At 41.1% G+C, this 24,387-nt stretch overlaps 1 protein-coding gene across 2 annotated transcripts; it reads left to right on the top strand.

Annotated features, from left to right (window-relative positions):
• The first annotated feature begins 3,771 nt into the window (after positions 1-3,771).
• Positions 3,772-18,621, top strand: ANKRD34C (ankyrin repeat domain 34C). 2 transcript variants are annotated; one of them, XM_055277524.2, is made up of 2 exons: positions 3,772-4,600; positions 13,610-18,621. In XM_055277524.2, exon 2 carries the CDS (start codon positions 13,654-13,656, stop codon positions 15,259-15,261), a length of 1,608 nt encoding a protein of 535 aa, XP_055133499.1. In that variant the 5' UTR covers positions 3,772-4,600; positions 13,610-13,653; the 3' UTR covers positions 15,262-18,621. The 2 variants fall into 2 exon arrangements, with proteins under 2 accessions (XP_055133499.1, XP_063494708.1); XM_063638638.1 differs by lacking the exon at positions 3,772-4,600 and adding an exon at positions 5,359-5,389.
• The last annotated feature ends 5,766 nt before the right edge of the window (positions 18,622-24,387 follow it).

Genomic DNA, 24,387 nt, shown 5'->3' with positions numbered 1-24,387 from the left:
TTTGGAACTAGTTTTTAAAATTAAAAAGGGGAATAGAAGGATGGCAAAAAGAAGTCTATATTTTATGTGTGTTTTCTAGAACATACCTGTAACACATTGTGATAAATCCTAGTAAAAGTTATGTTAAAATTTACAATATTCTGGCACACATCTAATCACGCAATGCTGGTCTCAAGAGACCAGGCAGGCCTGGTATTGAATTTGTCATGTGATTCTAGGGAAGCACCTCCTCCTCCTAGAACTTAGCCTCTCAATCTCTGTGAATTCAGTGAATCAGATGACTCTTGCTGACAGCTCTAAGGAGCTCAGTGCTCACCTCTGAATCTGACTTTCTCTTCCCTATGGACAATGACTGACTGACAATGTACTCTGGAGAGGGAAACTGCTCAAGAAGTCAACAAAGACTTTACTTTCACTGACTTAAAACAGAGTGCAGAGGGAACCATGGCACCTGGGATCACATCATCATTTTCTTGTAGGTGGTAAAATAACATTTGATGTGATTCTCTTCTGATCCAACTGCCTGTGTAAGAGTGGGTGAACCCTCCCCCAAATCTCTCAACCACAGCCCAAATTCTATCACACATTCTTTCTAGCACCCTCTTAAGTGAGACACCCCACGATTACCCATGGTATGTGTCCTCCCTCACTGCAACAAGTGATACAGCCAATTTGTTCAACTATAGGTGGGTTCCTGGTGGTCTTAAGCTGGAGGGCATTGATAGTAGTAGATATTCAAAGCTTTTATTGCTATTATTAGCAATTTTTTTAAAAAAGTACTATTGTTGTTGTTGTTATTAATCAAGTAGGCCTAGCATATAAGGTGCATCTCTGAGGAAGTAGCTAAGATATCCAAAAGAAAGCAGACTTGGAATAGGTTGAAAAAGTCCTTATGCTTCATGGAACAGTGTGAGTTGATTCACTTACACACATACATACACACACATCTCCAAAGAGATGCTGACAAGTCTTTAGAATGCTCCTTTGCAAAGGCAGAGAACGTGCCTGTCTTATTCACAGCTAAATCTACAGCACTCCAAAAGCAGGCAGATCAGGTCACATGGCGCAGACTCAATAGTAGATTTTGGCTGAAAACAAAAATGAATTCAAGCCACCTGGGAAACCTTAACAGTTTAATTTAAATACTGATCGATCAGGCAGATAAACGTAGTTAATGCATATAGCATGCTTACTCCCTATCAGATACTGCGCTAAACATTTTACATATTTTACCTTAGCTGCCTCTCATCCCAGTTCTAGAAAGTAGATACTAATATTAACCCAATTTTATGGACACAAAGGCATTTGGTGTCTCTTTGGAAACACGAAGGCATTTGGTGTCTCATCAGAGACTACGCAGCTGTTGAGTGCTGGAGTTGGGATTTAAATACAGGCAGTGTGACCCCCGAGTTTGTGCTCTTAATCAATACACTATACTGCCTGTAGTCCAAAGTAAAGATGTAAAGGTTGCTGATATGGTTTAGCTGTGGTCCCACCCAAATCTCATGAATTATAGCTCCCATAACCCCCACATGACAAGGGCAGAGCCAGGTGGAGATAAATGAATCATGAAGGCAGTTTCCCCCATACTGTTCTCATGGTAGTGAATAAGTCTCATGAGATCTGACAGTTTTGTAAATGGGAGTTCCCCTGCACAAGCTGTCTTGCCTGCCACCATGTAAGATGTGACTTTCCTTCTCCTTTGACTTCCATCATGATTGTGAGGCCTCCCCAGCCATGTGGAACTGTGAATTCATTAAACCTCTTTCCTTTATGAATTACCCAGTCTCAAGTATGTCTTTATTAGCAGTGTGAGAGAGGACTAATACAGGTACTAATGTACAATTAACTTTGCAGGTGTACTTGTATTGTTTGTGCCCCAAAACACAGAATGTACATTTTTTTCTACATTAAGTATGAGGGAAAATGCTCATGGAATATTTTTTATTGGTCATATAAATAGACCACAACATGGAAATGATGTAGATCATATAATTCAACCACAGCAAAATAACATTAAGCAAAAATAATGGGGGAGAACACAACATCACGAGTAAAAAGGGGATGTAGGAATAGATTTAAAGGAGATGAAAAATTATAAAGGAGCATAATTTGTAACATTATGCCAATACATTAAAAAATGTAGATGAAATGAACTTTTTTCCAGGTAAATATAAATTACCCCAAATTGACTCAAGAGGGGTCAGATGATGAATATGCCAACAAGCATCCATGAATTTGCAAAGATAATCAAAGATTTATCCTTCTAAAATCCATCAAGTCCAGACGGTTTCATGGGTATGTTCTATTAAACCCTCAATGAACGGATAGTTAACTTGATAATTTAAATATTCCAGAGTGTAGGAAAAAACAGAATGCTTCCAAAATCATTCTATAAGGTTACCATAACCTTGCACCAAAGCTGAATGAGAACCCTCATCCCCTAAAAAGGAAAAAGAACACAATTTTTATTTATTAATATAGATGGAATAAACCTTATATTAACATAAGTAAATTATTGCAATCTAGCAGTGTATTTGTATAAAATAACATACATTAACCAAGTAGAATTTGTTTTGAGAAATATAAAGTGTTATAAAGGTGACATTCAAATCAGTGAGAGAAGAATGGACTTTTTGAATTGGTGTTGGGACAACTGGGTTCTCATCTTTGTCAGATCCTTACTTTACCCTGTGCACAAATACAGTTTCCAGATGAAATGGTAATCTAAATAACAGAGCTATACATTACTAGAACATTTAGAGAACTGTATTGTGATTCTGGGGTACAAAGCCTCCCTAGGCAAGATGGGAAATCTAGAAACCATGAAAGATAAGACATGTGTTTGACTACATAAACCTTGAAACTGCTTTAGAGAGAAAAAGTCCACAAACAATAGTCAGTCATTATAAATATTGGGTACTAGGAGGGTACGTTTCTCTAAGGGATACTGTAGACACACTAAGGGATAAAGGCAACTTACGGAATAATATTTTTGCCCTTAGAAGATAAAACTGATAATCCTCCAGCAAGCTTGATTTAAAAAATTGGGAATAGAGCAGTAGAAAACACAAATAAATAATATCAGCAGTAAGAAGGAGGCCCAGAACAGTATCAGAGATGAAAGTAAATATAAGGTGACACTATTTGTAACTTTGTGCCAGAAAATTTGAAAATGTAAATGAGATGGACAATATCCTAGGAAAATATAAATTACTAAAAATGACTCAAGAAGTAGGGATTTAAAAAACATAGGGCAAATAGAACCCCTGTGTGCATATACACGTATCTAGACGAAAATGCTGGTTACCTCTGGGGAACTGATTAGTGGGGGAAGGACACTGCAGGGTGGGGGAGGAGGGTTTTATTTATTTATTTTTTTTGTAGAGACTTTTTTTTTTTTGTAAGTCTCACTATGTTGCCTAGGCTGGTTTTGAACTGCTGGCGTCAAGCGGTCCTCCTGCCTTGGCCTCCCAAAGCGCTGGGATTACAAGCATGAGCCACTTACTTTCTAAATACAATGCCCTATGCTTTCAATCATATGCAGCAACTATTAACTACTTTGTAAAAAGGAAACGAAGATTGTCCGGGAACGACTCCACAGGAGACCCTGGGAATAGGTAGCGGGTGGGCTACAACATGGATTTGGAATGAAATCCAACGGCCGTGGAACCAGCCCTGATCATCAGATTGTTCCCAGTTTTGAGGATCGCACTGCACCCTCCTCTCTCCCTCTCTTTCCTACACCTTGGAGAGACAGCCTGAGATTCCAGGGCGTGTGTGAAGGAAAGCCGAGGAGGGCAGGGCCGCAGAAAGAACAAAGAGGACACGAGTTCAAATTCCTGCCAGGGTCTGAGACCTGCAACGTCAGACTTTGGGAGCGTCCCCTTACTTCCCCGGACCCCAGGAGTGGCCGCGCCTGCTCCGCGCTCACCCTTTGGGAGTCTAGGAGCCCCCTGCTAAGTTGCTGAGCGAGTCGGAGCCCCAAGAGCTAGGGTCGAGGGGATGGGGCGGCAGGCGCCTCTGCCGAGGCTGCAGGTAGGCACTTCCCCACCCCCGCGGCCCCCTCCTTCCTCCTTCCTCGCAGCTCGCACACCCACACAACCCTCGCCCGTCGCGGCTGGAGAGCTGCTCTCGGCGCCAGCGGGCAGCAGCGCGTCGTCAGCCAGCACAGCCGGCCGAAGACCCAGCCGGAGGGCTGGGGCTGCGCAGAGACCTGCACACCCGCAGCGCGGAACCGGGGGCGATTCCTATCTTGCTTTCATGCTTCTTTCTTTTTCTTAAAACCAAACCAAACCAAACCCAAAACTCCCCTGTTCCCACTGCAACTTGGAGGAGCGGTGGACCGATTTGAAGGAACTGACGCAGAGGTTTTATTCACGAACCTTGAAGAAGTTCTGGGCAAGTGACTCAACAGGACCCGCGGGGCCCGGGGTAGCCCCAGCTCCCGGCGCTGGTTCAGTCTGGCAGTGCCCTCTGGCAGCCAACCCGCAGCTGCAGGTAGGGGTGCTGGACGCCCCCTGATTTTGCTTTGGGAATAATAATGACACTACCCATAGCCTGGACCCAGGTGGCCTCGCTCGGTGATTATCCCTACCAGGTAAGCGCACCCCCAGGGGTCTGCATTGGTCACCCGGGTGGGGACCTCGAGCTCCCGAGAAGTCAGTGCATGCTGTTTAGCCACAGGCAGGAGTGGGGAACTGGTAGGAGAGAGCTTGCTTTTATCACAGGAAATTGTGGGAGACGGGAATGGAAGGCGGATTTAACATTTTTTATTTTTGCATTGACGCGTGGGGATGAGATGCGTAGGGGCCTGGATTCTTGTAGGAAATGGTTGCGGAGCGGGGCTGGGTGATAGGTGTCTGGATTTTTGCAGGGACTGAAGGGGTCGTCAATTTTTGCAGAAACCTGTGAGGAACTGGCGGTGAGAGGTTATGATCCTGAAAATGTGCACGAAATTGTAAAAAGTAGGCACCTAAGCATTTCTGAAAAATGATGGGAGAAGCACTTACCGCCCTGGTTTCACCTGACCCCCATGCTCGGCCTTCTGGAAGATGCCCACAGACACTGGCAATAATGGACGCTGGCACACTCTGCCGGCGCGGCCGGAGCCCCGGAGTTCAGCACCTCGGACAGAGCCCGCGCCCCGCCGCCCGAGGCGCACAGTGAGCTTGGAACAGCCTGGCTCCCTAGCCCCCGGCCACCGCTGCTCTCAGTTCAGGGCAGCTACGTAACGCCGCCCCTAGCTCCGCGCCAGAAAGGGCTCTCGAATCGCAAAAGCAAACGTGTTCGATTTCTGATCTGCTTCTAACTGCTTCCCGTGACTGCAGAAGGAAGAGGCGGAGTGTAAAGATACCTCCCAAGCTTCCGCGAAAACTACAGCTAAACGGTGTGGCCTCCCCGGGTTTCGGAAGGTGTACCCAAACTTCTTTAAAAATCTAGCATTTATTAAGCGCTTACCATGTGCCAAGGCCCCGTGCTAAGCCAGTGCACCACAAATTTGTGTCCTATGATTATCCCCATTTTACAGATGAGAAAACTGAAGCAAGAGAGGCCGAGTAACTTGTCCAGGTTTATGGAACTAGCAAATTGTATGGCTGTGCTCTTAAATGCTGCCAGATTGCAGTGGTGGGAAGATGTGCTTGAGTGGTATTCCCTGCGTGAAATAGCTCTGAACTTGGGATCAGAGGAACGGAGTTTAAAGCAAAGCTGTAGCACTTACAAACGTGTGCCCTTAGACAAAATTACTAAATGTGTCTGAACTTCAGATTTTAACTATCTGTAAATACTTGATAATGCTTTCTTTGAAGAAGTGTCAGGGGAGGGTGGCCAAGGAGATCATATGTGTGGAAAGACTGGCAAACTGGGAACTGTGGTTGGGTGTTAGGGGCTGAAAGGAGGGAGCAGGTAATTAGAAGAGAAAGAGAATTGGTGGTGAACACTTCCCTCAGCACACTCCAAAGGGGCTAGGCACAGAGCGGGGCTCAGTGGGAGGAATTCTGGATGAACTTAGTTCAGTGTGTAATAGCCTCTTAGATTTTTTTAACAGGACTTTATAGAGAGTGTGGACATATTGCCTATCATCTGATCCTTTTAACAATCTCGTTAAGTAGGCAGGACTGGGGTTATTCTACTCGTTTGGCAAAATGATGCTTCCTGAAATTACTCAGGTACTTAGTAGCAGAGCCGGGATTAGAATCCAGATCTCCCACCTCTCTAGTTTATAATCCTTCCACATGGACTGGCACATCCTTGGGAGCTTGGATTATGGGGCAGTTACAGCACTAAAGTGTATTTAGACAAGTATATAAATATGTGACATTAATGGTTTTTAAAACCATTTTGAAACAGCAGTTTCATATGGATCAATCTCATAAATGTTTATTGATTATATTCTATTTTGTTCCACGAAGAATTTAAAGCAATTCATGAGGCTCCACAAGATGTCAGATTTGCACATCTTCGAAGTAGTCGAGAAAATACAGGTGAAACAAGATTAAGGCTATAGTCACAGATAAAATGAATACAAAGTATATATATTATAAAGTCCTAGAAACTTGCTCTGGTCTCTAAGTACTAGAAAGTGTATATCCAAGCCTTTTCTTGGAGGTCTAGGAACTGTGAAGATGTTTGCAAAAGTCTGTAGACTCTTTTGTATAATTCCATCCCTTGCCCTCTGTGAGATCTTCACTGTGCCAAACAAGGGATGTTTAACTGGAAATCCAATGTCAGTGTGACTCGAAGAAGGGGAAATAAAGTGTATGACATTGTATCTGCACTCAGGTAATTAAGGTTAGTTACATAATTTATAATGGTTCACATGAGCACACCATACTTTAAAGTTTATATAAAGGTTTACATCCATTAGCTTATTTAGGCCTTCTAACAACTCTGAATAGATAAGCAGCTAGGAAGTCACAGGAAGGACAAAATCCTAGCATCATGATTTTATATATTATGTATTTTACTTTCATACACAAACCCGCATCCCTACACAGGCCAGTTAAGTAACCTAAATGTATGAATTGGGCCAATTGTAAGACTACGGAGAATGACAGGGCCTTTTCAAACTGAACAGTGAGTAATCCATCTTAAGACATTCAAAGAAAATTTAAAACACAGTGCCAGCCAAGCAAGACATGACTGTGGGCTACATTGGCTGTCAGACCTTTAATATGTAATCTTGGTCTAAACTACTCAGGCCAAGGATCTGAGAAGGCATGGGAGTGAAAGACCCTGGATTCAGAGAGAGAAAAGTTTCAATCCCTGTATTTAAGTTTCCTGTTTCTAAACAGGGAAGATTGAACAAGATGGCTCCTCTCAGCTTAAAAAATACAAGACATCTTTACTTTTGGGAACAATAAAATAATCAAAGGACTTCAGGACAAAGGTAGCAAACACTTGCATCTACTTATTGCCTCTATGAAAGAAGGCATCATTTTAATTTTTTGACACTGGCGATATTTTAATCTTCAGTATTTCCTCTCCAGCCCCTGTGCCATTGGAAAATATAGCGGCCACCATTATAGTGGAAATGAGTCCAACAGAAAACAGACCAGAGAGGTGAAAGTGATGTGGGGGGGGAATGGGTGTGGGGGGTTGGCGGGTAGAGACAGGGAGTACAGCAAGGGAGGAACCAGGCAAACTTTGCTCACTTCTCAGTTTACTCGTCTTACGAAACACGTGAAAAAAACCCACTTTATGGTTGCTAATTTTTTAAGACAAAAATATTCTGGCTAGAGCAGCCAAAGTGGATGGGATTTCAACATTCTAGGAATGCATCAGCTTTTTTCAATCCAGATTGTTTCTTTTCTCTCCAACAAGCTTAGAGATCCTGTAAATCACCTAATATTTCCAGTATTAGGTGTTCGTAATATTTATTCACTGTGATGCACAATAGGAGATAAATTTTCAAATTAAGGTAAATTAGATTTTGGTTGACACTTTCATCGAATGGACGAAAGTTCTAACTTTCAAACATCTCTCCAGCTTGAGTCTTTCTCTATCTCCCTGCTGTGCTGTTTCTGATCCTCTTCATCTCTCAGGGTCTCCTAGGTGACCCCCAAGCCTCCCAATCCATCTCCCACACTGTGGCCAATGATCATGTCATTCTCTTCCTTAAAATTCGTTACTGGTCCCTATGTCCACATAACAAACATCAAACTTCAGGACAAGGCTATAAGGAACTTTGAATCTGATCTCTGTAGACCTCCCCTTATTTGCTTGCTCTGTCAGTGCACTTCCCACCACCACCATGCACTAACCAGCAAGTTCTTGAAGTGTCCATGTTCTGCTACCTTTTGCCTTTGAACTTGCACTTACTCCTAAGTGTAATGACTTCCTCCTTTTGGTTCAACAAGTTTCCACTCATGTTTTTCAAGTACTGGCTCAATTTTATTCTCTTTGTGAGCCCTTTCCTAATCTGCACCCCGAGTCCCTCCTGGCACTCATGTCTCCTTGTTTTATATTTGTCTTCCATTCTGGGACTTACTAATTGCTTTGCACTACAGTTATGTCATGTAGAGGCTAAGAATGTGGACTTTGGGGTTAGACTGCCTGGATCTGAATTCCAGCTCCACAGCATATTGCCTGGGTGATTTGAGGTAAGTGACTTTACCTTCCTGAGACTCAGTTTCATTTTTGATAAAATGGGGATAATAATAGTACCCACCTCATAGTATTACTATAAAGATTAAATGACACAATGCATACAAAGTGTTCAGCACATTGCTTGGCACACGGCAAGCATACCATAAATGTTTGTTACTATCATTAAAATATACACCCACCTTCTTTCTAAATTGTAAATACTTAGCAGCCATTCCTGAATTTTATACATCTCTTTATCCTTAACACCTATCCTGGAGTAGATAATTAATATATGTTTGATCATAAATGAGTGAGCAAGTAGATAGTTAATATATGATCATGAATGAATGAGCAAGTAACGCCAGTGTTTAGTCAAGGTTTACTTGCTTATAAGTAACAGAAGTTAATTCAAGCCACCATAAACAAAAACATGCTGACTTATTGGAAGGCTTCTAAGTTGTTCATGGACTCCAAAGACAGTTGAAACTTCAGAGGAGAGAGGAAAAGTACTCTCTCCTGCCTCTCATCTCAGCTTCTCAGTGTGTTTACTTCATTCTTCTTCCTCTGCACGTCACCTTTTCTGCTTCTCTGCACTTGTGGCTAACCCATAAATGCAGCTCTTACATCCAGAGGTCTCTACAAACAGCCCAGCAAAACTGGTGTTTCTCAGCCTCAATTTCAAAATCCACCCAAGGTTGAGTCAGCCCTGCACGTGGGGCAGGTCAAATAATATAAACCATCAGCCTCACTCTGTGTGCGGGGGAAGGCAGAAACAATATCAGAAAGAAAAAGTCACTGTAGCTTGTGAGAGTCAGAGTCACTCATTGATCCCTAAATGACCATGGGAAAGCCACTTCTTCACTCTTGGCTTCAGTTTCCTCATCTGTGAAATGGTAGAAAAACCTTCCTGAAAGGGCATTTCATGGTTCATGGGAGGCAGTTATCATCAGTCTGGAGCAAAAACATACATATTAACAGTTTATTGGGCTATAAACCCTGGGGAGTAGGAATGAAGGAAAATGAAAAGTGATGCAAGGGAGGAGGAAGAGCAAATATAAGGGGATACGTTATTGAGCTAGCCACAGCTTCATGGCAAATGCGCTGATTATTCTGTCATATGGAAATTGTATAATCTATTGCATCTTGGAACAGGAAAATGGGTGAGGAGAGGGAGAAGCATTTATGTAACATCTCTCTCCCATCCTCTATTTTCTGTTGGTCAACATCTGTTCTACAAAGGGTTAACTCCCTCATACTTCTTGGTTGAGTAACCTGGAGAAAGTCAGGCCAGGGTCAGTTTCTTCTGGTCAGCAGAAACCAGGTGTGGGGGTTCACCATTTGTAGCAGACAACAGCAGCAGGGACCTGACACTAAGACTGTGGGAAAGGTTTGAACTTTGCTGAGACCACTCAGGCAAGAAAGCAAGGTGAGTGTGTAACACCCAGAGACAGGGAAAGTAGGCATGGCTATGCATATCTGGGATGATGCATGAATATAGTCGGCCATAATTTATAAGGCTATTGTCAACTGCGGCCATGTAAACAGCAGTCTTTTAGGCCCAGTATTCTTTTTTTTTTTTTCTTTTTGAGATGGAGTTTTGCTCTTGTTGCCCAGGCTGGAGTGCAATGGCATGATCTCGGCTAACTGCAACCTCTGCCTCCTGGGTTCAAGTGATTCTCCTGCCTCAGTCTTCCGAGTAGCTGGGATTACAAGCGTGTGCCACAACACCTGGCTAATCTTTGTATTTTTAAGAGAGATGGGGTTTCACCACGTTGACCAGCTGGTCTCGAACTCCTGACCTCAGATGATCCACTTGCCTCAGCCTCCCAATGTGCTGGGATTACAGGTGTGAGCCACTGCGCCTGGCCAAGCCCCATATTCTTAAAACGAAAAGTGTACGATTATTGCAGCATGCTAATGGTTAACGTTATCCTGGCACATTTTATCTGGGCTACAAGAGTGAGGTAAGCACCTGATTCTGTCCTCAGACAAAGCTCTTGCATTTCATCATTTAAGGAATTTCAGATGGGAGGCCCACAGTGAAAAAATGGCTATAGACAACTTGCAAAAGAACTGACCACACAGAATGTTATGCCTATTGGTGGGCTACATATAAATATTCCAGACAACAGAAAAGAACCTGGATGCCTTATCTGCAACCTGCTGCCTCCTTAGGTGCTGAAGGGGAAGAGTTAAAATAGGGACAAGACCTGAGCATAGGGGAGGAGGAGGCTGCTGATTCCAACTGAAGGGAGAGAAGGATTCTCCTACATACACCATCTTTCCTCCATTTCTTTCTTCTTTGCCTCCTTTCCTGCCTCTCTTCCTCCCTCTCTTGACTTTGAGCTAGACTAGAGGTATGTGATTTGCACTGCACACAACATAAAAGGTAACCCGATTATCCATCCACCCTCCTTCCCACCTTCTTTTCCTTCTCCTTTTTCTCCTTTCCTCCATCTTTTCCTTTATCCTACTTTCTAATTATCACACAGCTGAGAAGGGAGCAAAGACAGTATTTCCAGCTTGAGGGGTGCAGGGCTCTGTGGAGGGGTCTGACCCAGGTGATAAACGAGACTGATACTCAAAGAAAGTTGCAAAGTAGGCACGGAATTACTGTGTCAGAGTGTGGGCTTTGGTTCAGTCTAGTTCAATTTATTTATACTACCAACAGGTTCCTGTTGCTTCCTGTCTGCACGCCTCTTGGTATTGTCAGTCTGTCTAATTTTAGCCATTCTAAAATGGTATTTTGTTTTGCTTTAATTTGATTTTCCTTGAGTACTAATGAGGCCGGGTATCTTTTTATGTGCTTATTGGTCATTTGTGTATCCTCTTTTGGAGGAAGTGATTTGTAGGAGTTCTTTTTATAGTCTGATGATGAGTCACTGTAATTTCACTCAACCCTCCCTCTTTGATCTTGAGTGAATTTCCTCTTGAGTACAAAGGAAGTAACATTGAACTGAAGTTTGGGGGATGATGAATAATTAAAGAAGAGCAAGGAGGCCTTATAGTTAGAAACATGAACAGTGCCAAGAGGAAAAACACATGAAGAATGGTGCATTTGAGAAACGAGATTTGAAGATAGAATGTGAAGAAGACTGGAGTGGCAGGGAATGATTCTAGAGAGGTAGGCTGAGGCCAGGAGAAGAAGGACCCCTTCGATGAAATGGAAAGAAGCATGCTTTCTCCGGACATTCCACTCATTTATCTAGTCTTTGGAAATTCTGCCTCAAATCTCCAGAGTTCAGAGACGGAAAAGCTTATTGATGCATAAGGCTTTAACACAATAATGGTGTGTAGGACCACAGAGGAATAAAAATAATTAAAATTGACAGAGAAGAGAGAAAGACCATCACACACACACACACACACAACACACACACACACACACACACAGAGAGAGAGAGAGAGAGAGATCAGTAGGAGAATGAAGGAGAAAAGAGGAAGGAGATGGAGAGACAGAAACGGAGACTTGTTGTCAATGTATTTAATAACCACACAGTGCCCTCGAATGGTGGTAGTTTTGCAGGAAATCTAGCAGAACACATAAACACAACGACATCAGACTCATGTAGTTATCAGAACAATGCATTTGAAGAAGCAGAAAGATACACACTAGACTCTTAACCATGGTTACTTCTGAAGAGGAGAGTGTTTTCAAGGAGGTGTGGGGGTCGAATAAAGGAGACCTCTTCCTCTTTATATACTTACATGTAGTTTGGTTTTTGTTTTACATAGCAAGTATCTATTCATGTATTAGTTTTTTCAAAAGGATATATATATCCATCTCTCAACTTCAACCAAGAAAAGCTTTTGTCTTCCAACTTAATAGAGTAATATAAATAAATAAATAAATAACTGCTCAGGTGAATAGCGTAAGAGAAAGAATGATGTGAATCAGATGAGGAGGAAACTCAGGCATTGTGGCAGGTAGGCCACATGAGCCATCTGCTCATTAGAAGCCTGGAGGCACAAAAAGCCTATGTGAAGGTACTGTGCTGGCAGAGACATGGCCTGTGTGGTACCCGTGGGCTGGCAGGGCATCAAGACTGGGACACCCATCTCTTCTTATTTGTGAAGGGCTCCTCAAGCAACACATACACTGAAGATTTTGAGTCCAGGAATTAGGGAACTGACAAAAGAATAAAAACAGAAAACTCAGGTTTGACAAACCTCAGCTCAGCAAGCTTTGGTCTGAGCTTTATTTTCCTAACATTTGTGAACAAAAATGCAATCCCCTTCTCCATTCTCTGCCTCCTATCCGTTCAACCAGAGGGAAGGGAATAGCATGGCATTATTCTGAATAAGGACAATACGAATTCTGACATCTGCTGGAAAAGTGAGGACTACAACCTGGAAAAGGATAACTAGATTGATTTTGTTTTACAATTGTTTTCACTGTCCCTCCCTCATCAACCGCCATTACAATAATCATACCTATTTATTTTGGGAAAAGTGCAAAATGAAGAATATGAAACCACTCATAATCCCACTGCCCAGAATAAGGATTAACATTTTTGTGTGTTTCCTAATAGTCTTTTTGATGCACACCAATAACAGCACATTAAACAATTATTTATGAGGCAACCTATTCACTACATGTGAATCATTGCTAAATGCTGAGGATACAGCAGTGAAGAAAATAATTGCAAACCTTTTTCTAAGGAATGTAGAGTTCTACATTTGTGATAAATGCTGTGCAGTCAACACAATAACGTCTTGCATTTAAACAAATATTTATGCTAGGCTTTATGTTAACTGCTTTTCATATGGATGTTTTATACACACTCTCTTATGCAGTCTTTACAATGACCTTATGAGGTAGGTTACTACTATCACCCCCCCGCCCCACAACATGCTATTACAGATGCAGAAACGAACTCAGCAATGTTAGATAAGTTGGCCAAGTCAATGTAAGTTGGGATCAGGTTGGGATATGACTGTACCCAGACCCTGTAATAACCATGCTGCACAGATCTGCTATAAAATATATAACATTTGTTCCCTCTTCTTCCTTTGCTAGGTTTGATTGCTACTGTGGCTCAGGTACTCTAAACTGTAGCCAATATGATGGATGATGACACTGAATTAAGGACTGACGGAAACTCTTTGTTAAAGGCTGTGTGGCTGGGGAGGCTCAGGTTGACCAGGCTGCTCTTGGAAGGGGGAGCTTATATCAATGAAAGCAATGACAAAGGCGAAACAGCTCTCATGGTGGCGTGCATCACCAAGCATGTGGACCAGCAAAGCATCAGCAAGTCCAAGATGGTGAAGTACCTGCTGGACAACAGGGCAGACCCCAATATCCAAGATAAGTCTGGCAAGACTGCCCTCATCCATGCCTGTATCAGAAGAGCTGGGGGAGAAGTGGTCTCCTTATTACTGGAGAATGGAGCAGACCCCAGCCTTGAAGATCGCACTGGGGCTTCGGCTCTGGTTTATGCAATAAATGCAGATGACAAGGATGCATTGAAACATCTCCTTGATGCCTGCAAAGCCAAAGGGAAGGAGGTGATTATTATAACAACAGATAAATCGTCTTCAGGCACCAAAACCACCAAACAGTATCTCAATGTCCCTCCTTCACCCAAAGTAGAAGACAGGCATTCACCTCCACTGTGTGCATCTCCCTCTGACATAGAGCTGAAGGCTCCAGGCCTGGACTCTCCACTCACTGAGAAGGAAGATGACTTCTTCAGCCTCCAAGCAGGGCATCCAAGCAGTTGTAACACCTCCAAGGCTGTTAATGAGCCTGGGTCACCCACCAGGAAAGTCAGTAATCTCAAAAGGGCCCGTTTGCCCCAACTGAAGAGGCTCCAGTCTGAACCTTGGGGCCTGATCGCACCCTCGGTGCTGGCAGCCTCAATGCGTCAGGACGAGACCCGTGGTGCCAGCACAGACAGTGAGGTCATCAAGAGCATCAGTGATATATCCTTCCCTAAAAGGGGGCCACTATCCAGAACCAACAGTATCGATAGCAAAGACCCCACCCTCTTTCACACAGTCACAGAGCAGGTTCTGAAGATTCCAGTCTCTTCAGCACCGGCATCCTGGAAAGCAGCCTATGAAAAAGGTCAGGCTCCCCATCCACGCCTGGCCAGGAGAGGAACTCTCCCTGTTGACCAAGAGAAATGTGGTATGGGTCCATCAGGAACCTCTGCTCTCAAAGAGCCAGCATCCCTCAAATGGCTGGAAAATGACCTCTATGACTTAGATATACAGCCAGGGCCTGACCCTCCCAACTCCATTTCCCTTGAATCCGGCAAAGGACCTTTAGATAGAAAGAAGCTCAACAGCTCTCACTTGTCTCTTTTCCATGGCTCTCCGGAGTCCCTGGACACTGTACCTAGCACATCCCCCAGCTCAGCACGCCGCAGGCCGCCACATCTTCTAGAACGACGAGGTTCTGGAACTCTGCTCCTTGATCGCATTTCTCACACTAGGCCTGGCTTCCTGCCGCCTTTAAATGTGAATCTGAACCCGCCTATTCCGGATATTAGATCTAGCAGCAAACCTTCTTCCCCTCTTGCTAGTGGCTTAAAATCTATGGTTCCTGTTGCTCCAAGTTCACCAAAGAGAGTTGACTTAAGAAGTAAAAAGAAGCTCCTCAGGAGGCATTCTATGCAAATTGAACAAATGAAACAGCTGTCTGATTTTGAAGAAATCATGACCTAGAAGCTTTAGAAAGGCTTAAAATAGTCAATATAGTTTATGGAAGGGACTATGGATGAGGCTGCTTCCTGATCACTCCTTAATGTTGAACTGTGGCCACTTCAGAAGATACAAAAGCAGGATGCTGCTTCACTTCTGAGAATAATCCCTGGGTTTTTATAGGCCTACTTGAAAAGAGCTGAGGATAATTGGGTTTTGAAGATAAATTTTTAAAAATTCTGCAAAGGAAGAAAGTCTTTGGAATTCAAAGGTAACACAGCAAGTACAATGATGTAAGCTGAGGACCTCAGTAGTTTTCTATCAGACAAACAGAAAACAAGAATTTAAATCAGGAGGTAGTATTCAGAGTATGTCATTTGTAATAAATCTATAAAGTGCCTACATAGAAAATGAGGCTTTAACATTTGTTAGAATGTACAAAAGCCCCAAACCAACCCCTCAGTGACTAAATCTGGTGTCTGGGCTCTATCTGATGGAGTAGAAGCAGAATTCCCCCATGGAAGAGGCTCTGGCCTGTGGGTCCTGGCTCTGACTCTGTCAGGGCACTGTAAATCATGGTGTGGTTGAACTCGTTCAGTAATCCAGTAATATATTTTGTTCACATACTAATTTGTATGTGCTCTGAGTACCCAAATATCCCATCTATGTGGCCCCTGAATTATGATATGTCATAGTAGCTGATGCCTTAGAGATAAATCTTGCTCCAGAAATGAAACTTTCCCCAGACCCCTCCCCTGACACTGGCTCTTGTGTTGAAATCTTGTGAAAACAGTCAAGGTTAACTAACCTGGAGTTGAATGTGATACAATTATAGATTAGAAATATCAGAAGCATTTCCAGATTATTCTTAAAAGTCGATGAGATCTACCCAAACCAGAATGACAACTGAGGACAAGATGTGCATAGATTAAATGGTAAAGTGGGTTGTTCTCAGGTGAGAAGCAGTGAGGACCATTCATTTTGCAGCCTAAAAATTTTAGGGGATGCAAACTGTCATTTCCCCTTCAGTTATCTAGATAATTGAAGAAAAATCTGGTTTTTTCTCTTCCTGAACTATCTAGGTGAGAAGAGATTTGTAGAAATAACCTGCACAACCCTTTCAGGCTGCTTTGAGCAAATCCAAGAAGGAAAGCAGAGACTTAGCACATTTGGTATAATGTAGCCACATCTTAGATGAATATATTTTTGGTTATTTCCATTTATATTTCCTCTCGTGCTGCTGAGATCTATTTGCTCTATGGTTGAAAAGTTCAATAGTTCCTGAGGATATAGCATCATGTAGAGGAAAGAGGGCTTTGGGTCTGACATGTTTGGGTTTGCATACCAGTCTTATCATTTACCAGCTGCGTGACCTTGAGCAGGCAGCTTAACTTCTCTTAGTCTCTGTTCCCTCATCTGTAAAATAGGATTAGTAGTGCTGCACCTTCCAAGGTTGTGGTAAGAATTAAATGACACAATGTATGAAAGTGCCTGCCATTGTGCCTGGCACAGGTAGAAGTCACTGGATAAGAAGTAGCTAATTTTAATGTCTTTCTTGAGACTGCTGAAGCAATATCTCAAATAATACATATGCTACACAAAATGGAATAAAGTTTCTCTGGAAAAGTTCAAGTATCTCCATGAGATCCCCAGTTATTTTTATAAGTACCGATCTCTAAACTCATGTGTAAAGTAAAAAATTCTGCCACATAAACTCTACATATTATACAATTTTTCTATAACTACGTTTGCTAGAAATTTATCTGAATATTCCAAACAAAAGTGTTAATGATGGTTAAACAAAAAGACTTGGAGTTGTTTGGAGGGCTGTCTGTCCGGTGTGTTGTAGGATGTTTAGCGGCATCTCTGGCCTCCACTCACTAGATGGCAGTAACACCCTCTCCCCAGTTGCGACAACCAAAAATGTCTCTAGACATGGCCAGATGTCTCCTGGGTGCATCACCTTGGTTGATCTCTACTGCTAGACCTATTGTATTTGTCAAGAACAACAAAGCTGTATGGAAATGTGAGTGCTGACTGGCCAGCTAGGCCCTCCTGTTAACTTAAGACAATTCAAATTGTGCTTTAGTAAGATGACTAATCAATACTAGTGTTGGGCCTTCAGGATTCTTGGCAAACACACTCCAACATGAGTGCTAATGGTCTCATACTTTGTAGGAAGGGATGAAAATAAGGAAAGAACATAAACTAGCAAAAATCTATAGCTCATGAACTTGGTTTAGTGTGGACAACCCTGTTCTTTTCAGAACCATTTAATCATTTATAGTTCTTACCGAGTAAAAGCGATTCCAGGCAAAGAAACAACTTTCCAAAGCATTAAAGAGAGAATCATACAGACAACCATCATTCTCAGCAGCTCATTAAATGCAAATAAACACAGGCACACACACAAAGAGAGAGAGAGAACACATTTTACATACTTTTCCAGCCGTTGTTAGTGTCAGTTAAAACTGATCTCTGCTGGTAGTATCCAGTTGTGAGTATAGCAAGACACTGCATAGGAGCATTTTTTTTCTAAAGCTTTAGCTAAGATTTGGAAACCCAATATTTCCTAAGTAGTGAATGTGGTCTATTTATAGTAATTAGCTTAGGCGACACACCAAACATGATGAGTTGCTCATTCAGGATAGCCAGTCCATTGCACAAATGTGTAATATCAGGTACTCTCATGACACTCATTGCCTGCATCAGTCAGTCATGACCTTTGCATCAGCCTTTCAATAGACAGTCATCAGGATAGTATCTTATCTCATCACTACCTGACGATGAGTTCGCTGAATTAGACTGTTCTATACCGGTACAACAACCAAAATACTTTCTCATAGATTATGCATAAATAGGCAATTTTGTCCATGTCAATGAACCTAACAAGAATGCTTTTTAAAAGTATATTTTAGATCCAAACATGCTTTCTAGATCAGAGGTTAGCTTGTCTTTTTGAAATCCTGGAGTCACTTATAAGTTAGCTGCAAACTATAGTTTCAGTAATTCAACTGCTTAAGCATTTCTGGACTGTTTATCAAAATATATTACAGAATGTGAGACTAAAGTTTAAAGTCTGGACCTTTGGTTTAATTTCTAGACATTCCAAAGCTTTTTTTTTTTCTTTTTAAAAAGCCCATTGTCAACTCTTTTAGAACTTCATCAAGTAAATGGTACCTTGCAAATGTAGGTTGTGTCTGACCTTCCTCCTTTTTGTGTGTTGGTGCCTCAGATGTATCATGTGCTGCTTGAACTGATTCTCTACAGTGTTCCTTCCTAGTCTCAAGCTGATGTTGTGCTCAAAGATGTATCAAAATCCATGTAATGACACCTTTTAGATGTTTCTAATATGTCAATAAATGATATATTGCAATCCTTCAATAGTATTTTCCACTTTTTCTCAGTGAAATCTCAATTATAAGTATTACCTTTTCCTTAAGATGAATTGACATGACTGCCTAGTAACATCAACTAAACGCCCAATATTTTAGGAACACATAATTTACAAAATTAGATTTTAATCACACAAGTATTATGGTATCTTTCCTGGTTAAAAAAAAGAGCAGAGCCCAATGAATGAGAAGGTGCATTGCCACTCTGAGGGGTGAGTTTCTTTACTTGGCCACTGCTGCTCAACCCCCCAGGGCTGCACCTGCCATCTGCTAGTGGCAGGGACTTATCGTCAGTGGATATCCCTGCTTGGGCCCTATTTCTAATGTTCATAAGTGTTAACGTAAGCTGATTTCCATGAGCTCTTATTCAAGGGCAGGACAGCAAGTATAAAGTGAATTAGCTCGACGGTCTCTGTGGTCTCTTAAATTCTTGTACTCTGTACTTCAAATTTTATTCAGACTCGCTGATTCTCTGGACTGTTCCAATTCGGAACAGGTACTCTGGAGATTACCCTTAGGCTATCTCCTAGACTACTGAAATAAACTAAGTAAAAAAAAGGGACTAGTTTTAGGATGTTTGTTCCCTCACTTCTAACTTTAGGCAATAGGCTCATATTGTTTCTAAATCCTTTGAGGAGAGATTATGAGGCAGTGAACAGTCTAATTCAGATTATGCCCAAGATTGAATGCACTCCCTCCTCCAAGGTCAGCCACTTTGACCTTGTCACTCATTGTTTCTCAAGTATCTCCTTGAGATCCCCAGTTATTTTTATAAATATTGATCTCTAAACTCATTTGTAAAGTAAAAAGTTCTGTCACATAAGCTCTACATATTATGCCATTTATATAATTACAATTGCTAGAAATTTATCTGAATATTCCAAACAAAAGTATTGATGATCAAACAAAACAAACTTGGAGTTGTCTGTCTAAAGGCTTAGAAGTTTGGGGTTCTTTGAGTGGAACTTGCTCCTTTTCAGGTGAAAACCTTAGAGAGGAGTGGCATATGATGCATCTTGGTAGGCAGGGCTGTGTTAAGCATGGCAGGAAGGCATCTGAGTCATCTGCCTTGAAGAAACCCTGCTGCTTGGATAATTAACACATCAGCATGGTTATTAATGAGCATAAAGAGCAACAGTCTCCCTCAAACTGAATGCTATGAACGGTTGAAGACTTCCGCAGAATGGAAGAGGTCCATGATGACTGAGATGACTTTCTTGTCATCTTTGTTAGAAGGAGATGAACCTAGGATCAATTTTACTTTTACTAAGGAAAATAAAAAAAAGGGTATTTATACATCCAAAGGTAATATACAGAGAAATTCATAGCACTCCGTGTCTTCTAGTCTGAGTTACAAAATGGCATGCATATAGTGGGAAGGACAGGATCTGCATCACACAATTTGCCTGGCAATGAATGCTAAAAATAGGGAATGGGCCTCAGGAAATCAAAAGAGGCCAGTGTTTTATAGCTATAATAATATCTGATTACTGCAACACAGGGAAAAGAGTCTGACAATTCTCACCCAGACTCCTAAACTAAAAGCGATTCTGTGGTTCCATTCTAGCAGAGATTGTGGAAGGGTGCCTTTTGAAATCATAGTATGAAAATCTAGTGGTCCTCAATGAAGGAAAAGATAATCCTTATGCATGAGGATTGGAGGAAAGTGGAAGAGAAGGGAAAGGGGTAATTAAAAGATAGGAGAGGTCGAAGTCCTGACAATGTGAACCTATCCAAATATCAGCCTGATGAAATAAGACCATCTGGATCTGCCTTCTAGCGCCATCTGTCTCCTCTGGCAGCATCACAGACACTCCTGGTCTTAGACACAGAGAATGCCTGAAACTTAAGGGTCTAAGTTAATTTTTCTTACTCTATTACAATTTAATAGTGGTTAATCCTGTTTTTGCTGCAGTAGGCACTATTGGTTGCCTCCCCAGTTTGATTCCTCCTTCTCCTTCCTATCAGATCACCACCCTCTATCTTTGCAGCTTTTTTGACTCAAGGGAAGCTGATCCCATCCTCGGCTCAAACATAAGTCATGATTCTTCTAAATTAGTAGTGGCAATTCCATTCTCCTTACCTGTGATTGGTTGAGGGCTCCAGTATAAGCCAGTCAGCACATGGCTTTCCTCTTATCAATGCCTTAGATCCAGAAATGGGTACAGGATCTAAGTCAGGCCAACTGAGGGAACAAAAGGACATTCATCCCATGACGGACATCCTTTTACTGGACATGACCAAATAGACACGTTATTTGTTTATTTGCTTGTTTGTTCGGTAGTTTGGTTTGACAATCTTCCTGTAACAATGGGAGAATAGAGTCTAAGGATAAAGAAAAGGAAAGCAGAGCCAAGAGGAGAGCAGAGAAAGGGATCCTGATGATGTAATGCCTGGAGCCCACACCACCTCTGAGCTTCCTGTTATGTGAGATAATATATTCTTGTATCATTTAATATAGCTGTAGTTGGTTTTTAGTTTACTTAAAGCCAAAAGCATCCTTATATCACTCACTGATTTGAAATGCCATCTTTGTAATATGATATAATATGCTAAATTCTTTATTTTAAAATTATTGAACTCGCCCATCCCATTCTGTTTCATTCTGTGACATTCTGTTGATGTATTTGTCTTTCTGTACCAGCATCACAGCACATCATTTAAATTAATGTAGAGTTTCAATTTGCTTTCACAAATTGTGGGTCAAGTCCTCTCTCAATTCTCTTCACTGGACAAATTGTGTCTTAAAATCATTTTATTAAGTATTAAAATTGTACTGGGATTATGATCGGGATTCTAGGATATCATTTAGTTATTTGGTACTAATTAACATTTTTAAAAGATCGAATCTTCCAATCCAGGAGCAGAAATTGTTACTCTAAAAAGTTCATCTTCATTTTTTAATCCCTCATTAAGGTGTTTAGTTTTCTTCATAGAGATCGTATACATTTCTTTTTCATCCTATTACTCAGTAGCAAGCATTATTGTGAATATGATACTTTTTCCCACGCCATCAGATATTGCTGGGATAGCATAACTTGGTTTCCCCTAATGTAATTACAATGAAAATATCCACGAGATTTTTCATTAAAAATGACAAATGATTCTATAATTCACACAAAAGAGCGAAGAACTGAAAATAGCTAAGACAATTTTGAAGAATAGTAATGATAGTTGGAAGATGATGGTACCAGATGACAAGATTTAAAAAGTTATGGTAATTAAAACACTGTGATAAGATGCAGGAATAGATAAACTGACCCACAAAAACAGAACAGATGGCCTAGAACACGACCTTGAATAGGTGGAAAATTTAGATATGATAGAGGTGGCACTGCAGGTCAATAAATGGTGATGGGATAATTTGTTTTCCATATGAAACAAAAATGAAATTGGGTCCTTATAGCATACACACAAAACCAAAATGAATAAAGCAAAACTAATCTTTTGATTATGATTTTTTGGATTTGTGCTTATAAATGAGATTAGCCTAGAGTTTTGCCATTTCATATTCATTGTCTGGCTTGATATCAGGTTTATACCAGCCTCATAAAATGAACTGGGGGGGGTGATCCCTCATTTTATATTCTCTGAAAAAGTTTAAGTTTGGAATGAAATGTTTCTTGATTGTGTACTCACAGGTTTTTCTTGTAAGTAGATCTTGCTGGTAAAACCATCTGGGCCAGGTAGGGGAGTGAGTGTGTGTGTGTGTGTGTGTATGTGTGTGCATTCATCCATACACATTCATACATACATGTTCATGGTGTGTAGGTACGATTATTGTCTTTATTTACAAATGAGGAAACCAAGGCTTAGAGAGATTAGGTGACCTGCCCAAGGTCACACAGCTGGGAAGCAGTACTGTGGGATTGGAACTCCCCAGTCTGGCAATCTGTGTCCAGAGCCCTCTCTTTTATCAAGTACCTGAGCTTCAGATTTTAAATACTAATTGTATTTACTTAATGGTTATAGGGGTTCTTAAGTTGGGTTTAGTAAACCAACACCTGGGACAGTGATTTGGGCTCCTGTGTTGTATTGAGGGAGTGATCTTCAGGAAAAACCTCTAAGGAAGGTAGGGAAGCAGGATTGAGAGGAGGGAAAGGCCCAGAAAGAGGTGATCTCAGGTAAGGTCTAGCTTTGGCTGGATTCCCAGAGGAGGAGTATAGAGAGAATTCATCTCGCTGCAGAATTGTCCCTCTTTAGTGCAAGGGGGCTCCCATTTTTATTCTTGCTTTAGTCAGTCATAGACTGTGGGCTGAGGAGAAAATGCTATTTTTTTCTGACCCAGATTTAGGGTAATTCTTGGGAGAGGCGGGAAGCTGTAAAAACTTAGCAGTTAACAGAGCATCTGGGGATGAGTGAGCTATCTGGTAAAGGGAATCTGTACAGGGCACCCAAACAGCATTTACCGCTCCTAGCTATTTGGGTGTTATATTTCTTCCTGAGTCAGATTTGGAAGGATACATTATTCTAAGAAATTATCCATTGTTTCCAAATTAATACATGTTTTGGAATAAAATTATTTACATATTATTTTGAGCAGCATGTCGAGGTATGATTGGCATACAATAATGTGCATATAATGTACAATTTGATCCTTTTGACATATGTATACACTGTGAACTATCATCACAATTAAGATAATGAACATTTTCATATTTTTCTTTTTCTTTTGAATTTATTTTACTTTAAGTTTTGGGATACATGTGCAGAACATGCAGGTTTGTTACATAGGTATACATGTGCCAGGGTGGTTTGCTGCACCTATTGACCCGTGCTCTAAATTCACTCCCCTCATCCCCTACCCCCCAACAGGCCCTGGTGTGTGTTGTTCCCCTCTCTGCGTCCATGTGTTCTCACTGGTAATGAACATTTTCATTGCCACCAAAAGTCTTCACATCCCCTTTGAATCTTATCCCCAGCACCTACTGATTTGCTTCTTGTCACTTCATATTAACTTGCATTTTCTAGAGTCTTATATAAGTGAAATTCTATAGCATGCACTCTGTTTCATCTGTCCCTTTCACTTACCATAATCATTTAGAGATTCACCCATGTGGTTTCATGTATCCCTAGTTCATTCCTTTTTATTGCTGAGCAGTATTACATTGTAATACAATTTGTTTATCCACTCACTTTCTGATGATCAGTTGGGTTGTTTCCAGTTTGAGGATTTTACAAATAAAGCTGCTACAATTCATATACAAGTTTTTGAACAGATATATACTTCCTTTTTTTTATTTTGTAAATACTTAGGAGCGGGATGGTTGAATCAAATGGTAGATATATATTTAATTTTTAACAAACTACAAAATTGTTTTCCAAAATGATTGTATCATTTTACATTCCTATCAGCAGTGTATGAGAGTTCCAGTTCCTTCATATCTTTACCAGCACTTGCTATAGTCATTTTAATTTGAACTATTCTTCTAGGTGTGTAGTAGTATCTCATTATGATTCTAATTTTGATTTCTTTAATGACTAATAATGTTGAGCATCTTTTCATGTGCTTCTTGATATCCGTATATCTTTGAGGAAGTGTCTGTTCAAATCTTTTGCTCATTAAAAGAATTATACCATTTGTTTTCCTATTGTTGAGTTTTGGGAGTTCATTATATCTTTTGGATCATCCTTTAACAGTGTATGCTTTGCAAAGATTTTGTTCCAGTTTGTGGTTTGTCCTTTTATTCTCTTAACATAATCTTTTAAAAAGCAAAAATTTTGAATTTTTAAAAATCTAATTTATCACTTTGTT

This window comes from Symphalangus syndactylus, chromosome 5 (genome assembly GCF_028878055.3).
Source record: "Symphalangus syndactylus isolate Jambi chromosome 5, NHGRI_mSymSyn1-v2.1_pri, whole genome shotgun sequence".
NCBI classification, from domain to species: domain Eukaryota; kingdom Metazoa; phylum Chordata; class Mammalia; order Primates; family Hylobatidae; genus Symphalangus; species Symphalangus syndactylus.
Note: the sequence above shows the minus strand (reverse complement) of the source record. Positions and strands in the feature narration are given on the sequence as shown.

Coding starts and splice junctions, on each gene's coding strand:
- ANKRD34C (XM_055277524.2), top strand. CDS start 13,654: ATGATGGATGATGACACTGAATTAAGGACTGACGGAAACTCTTTGTTA.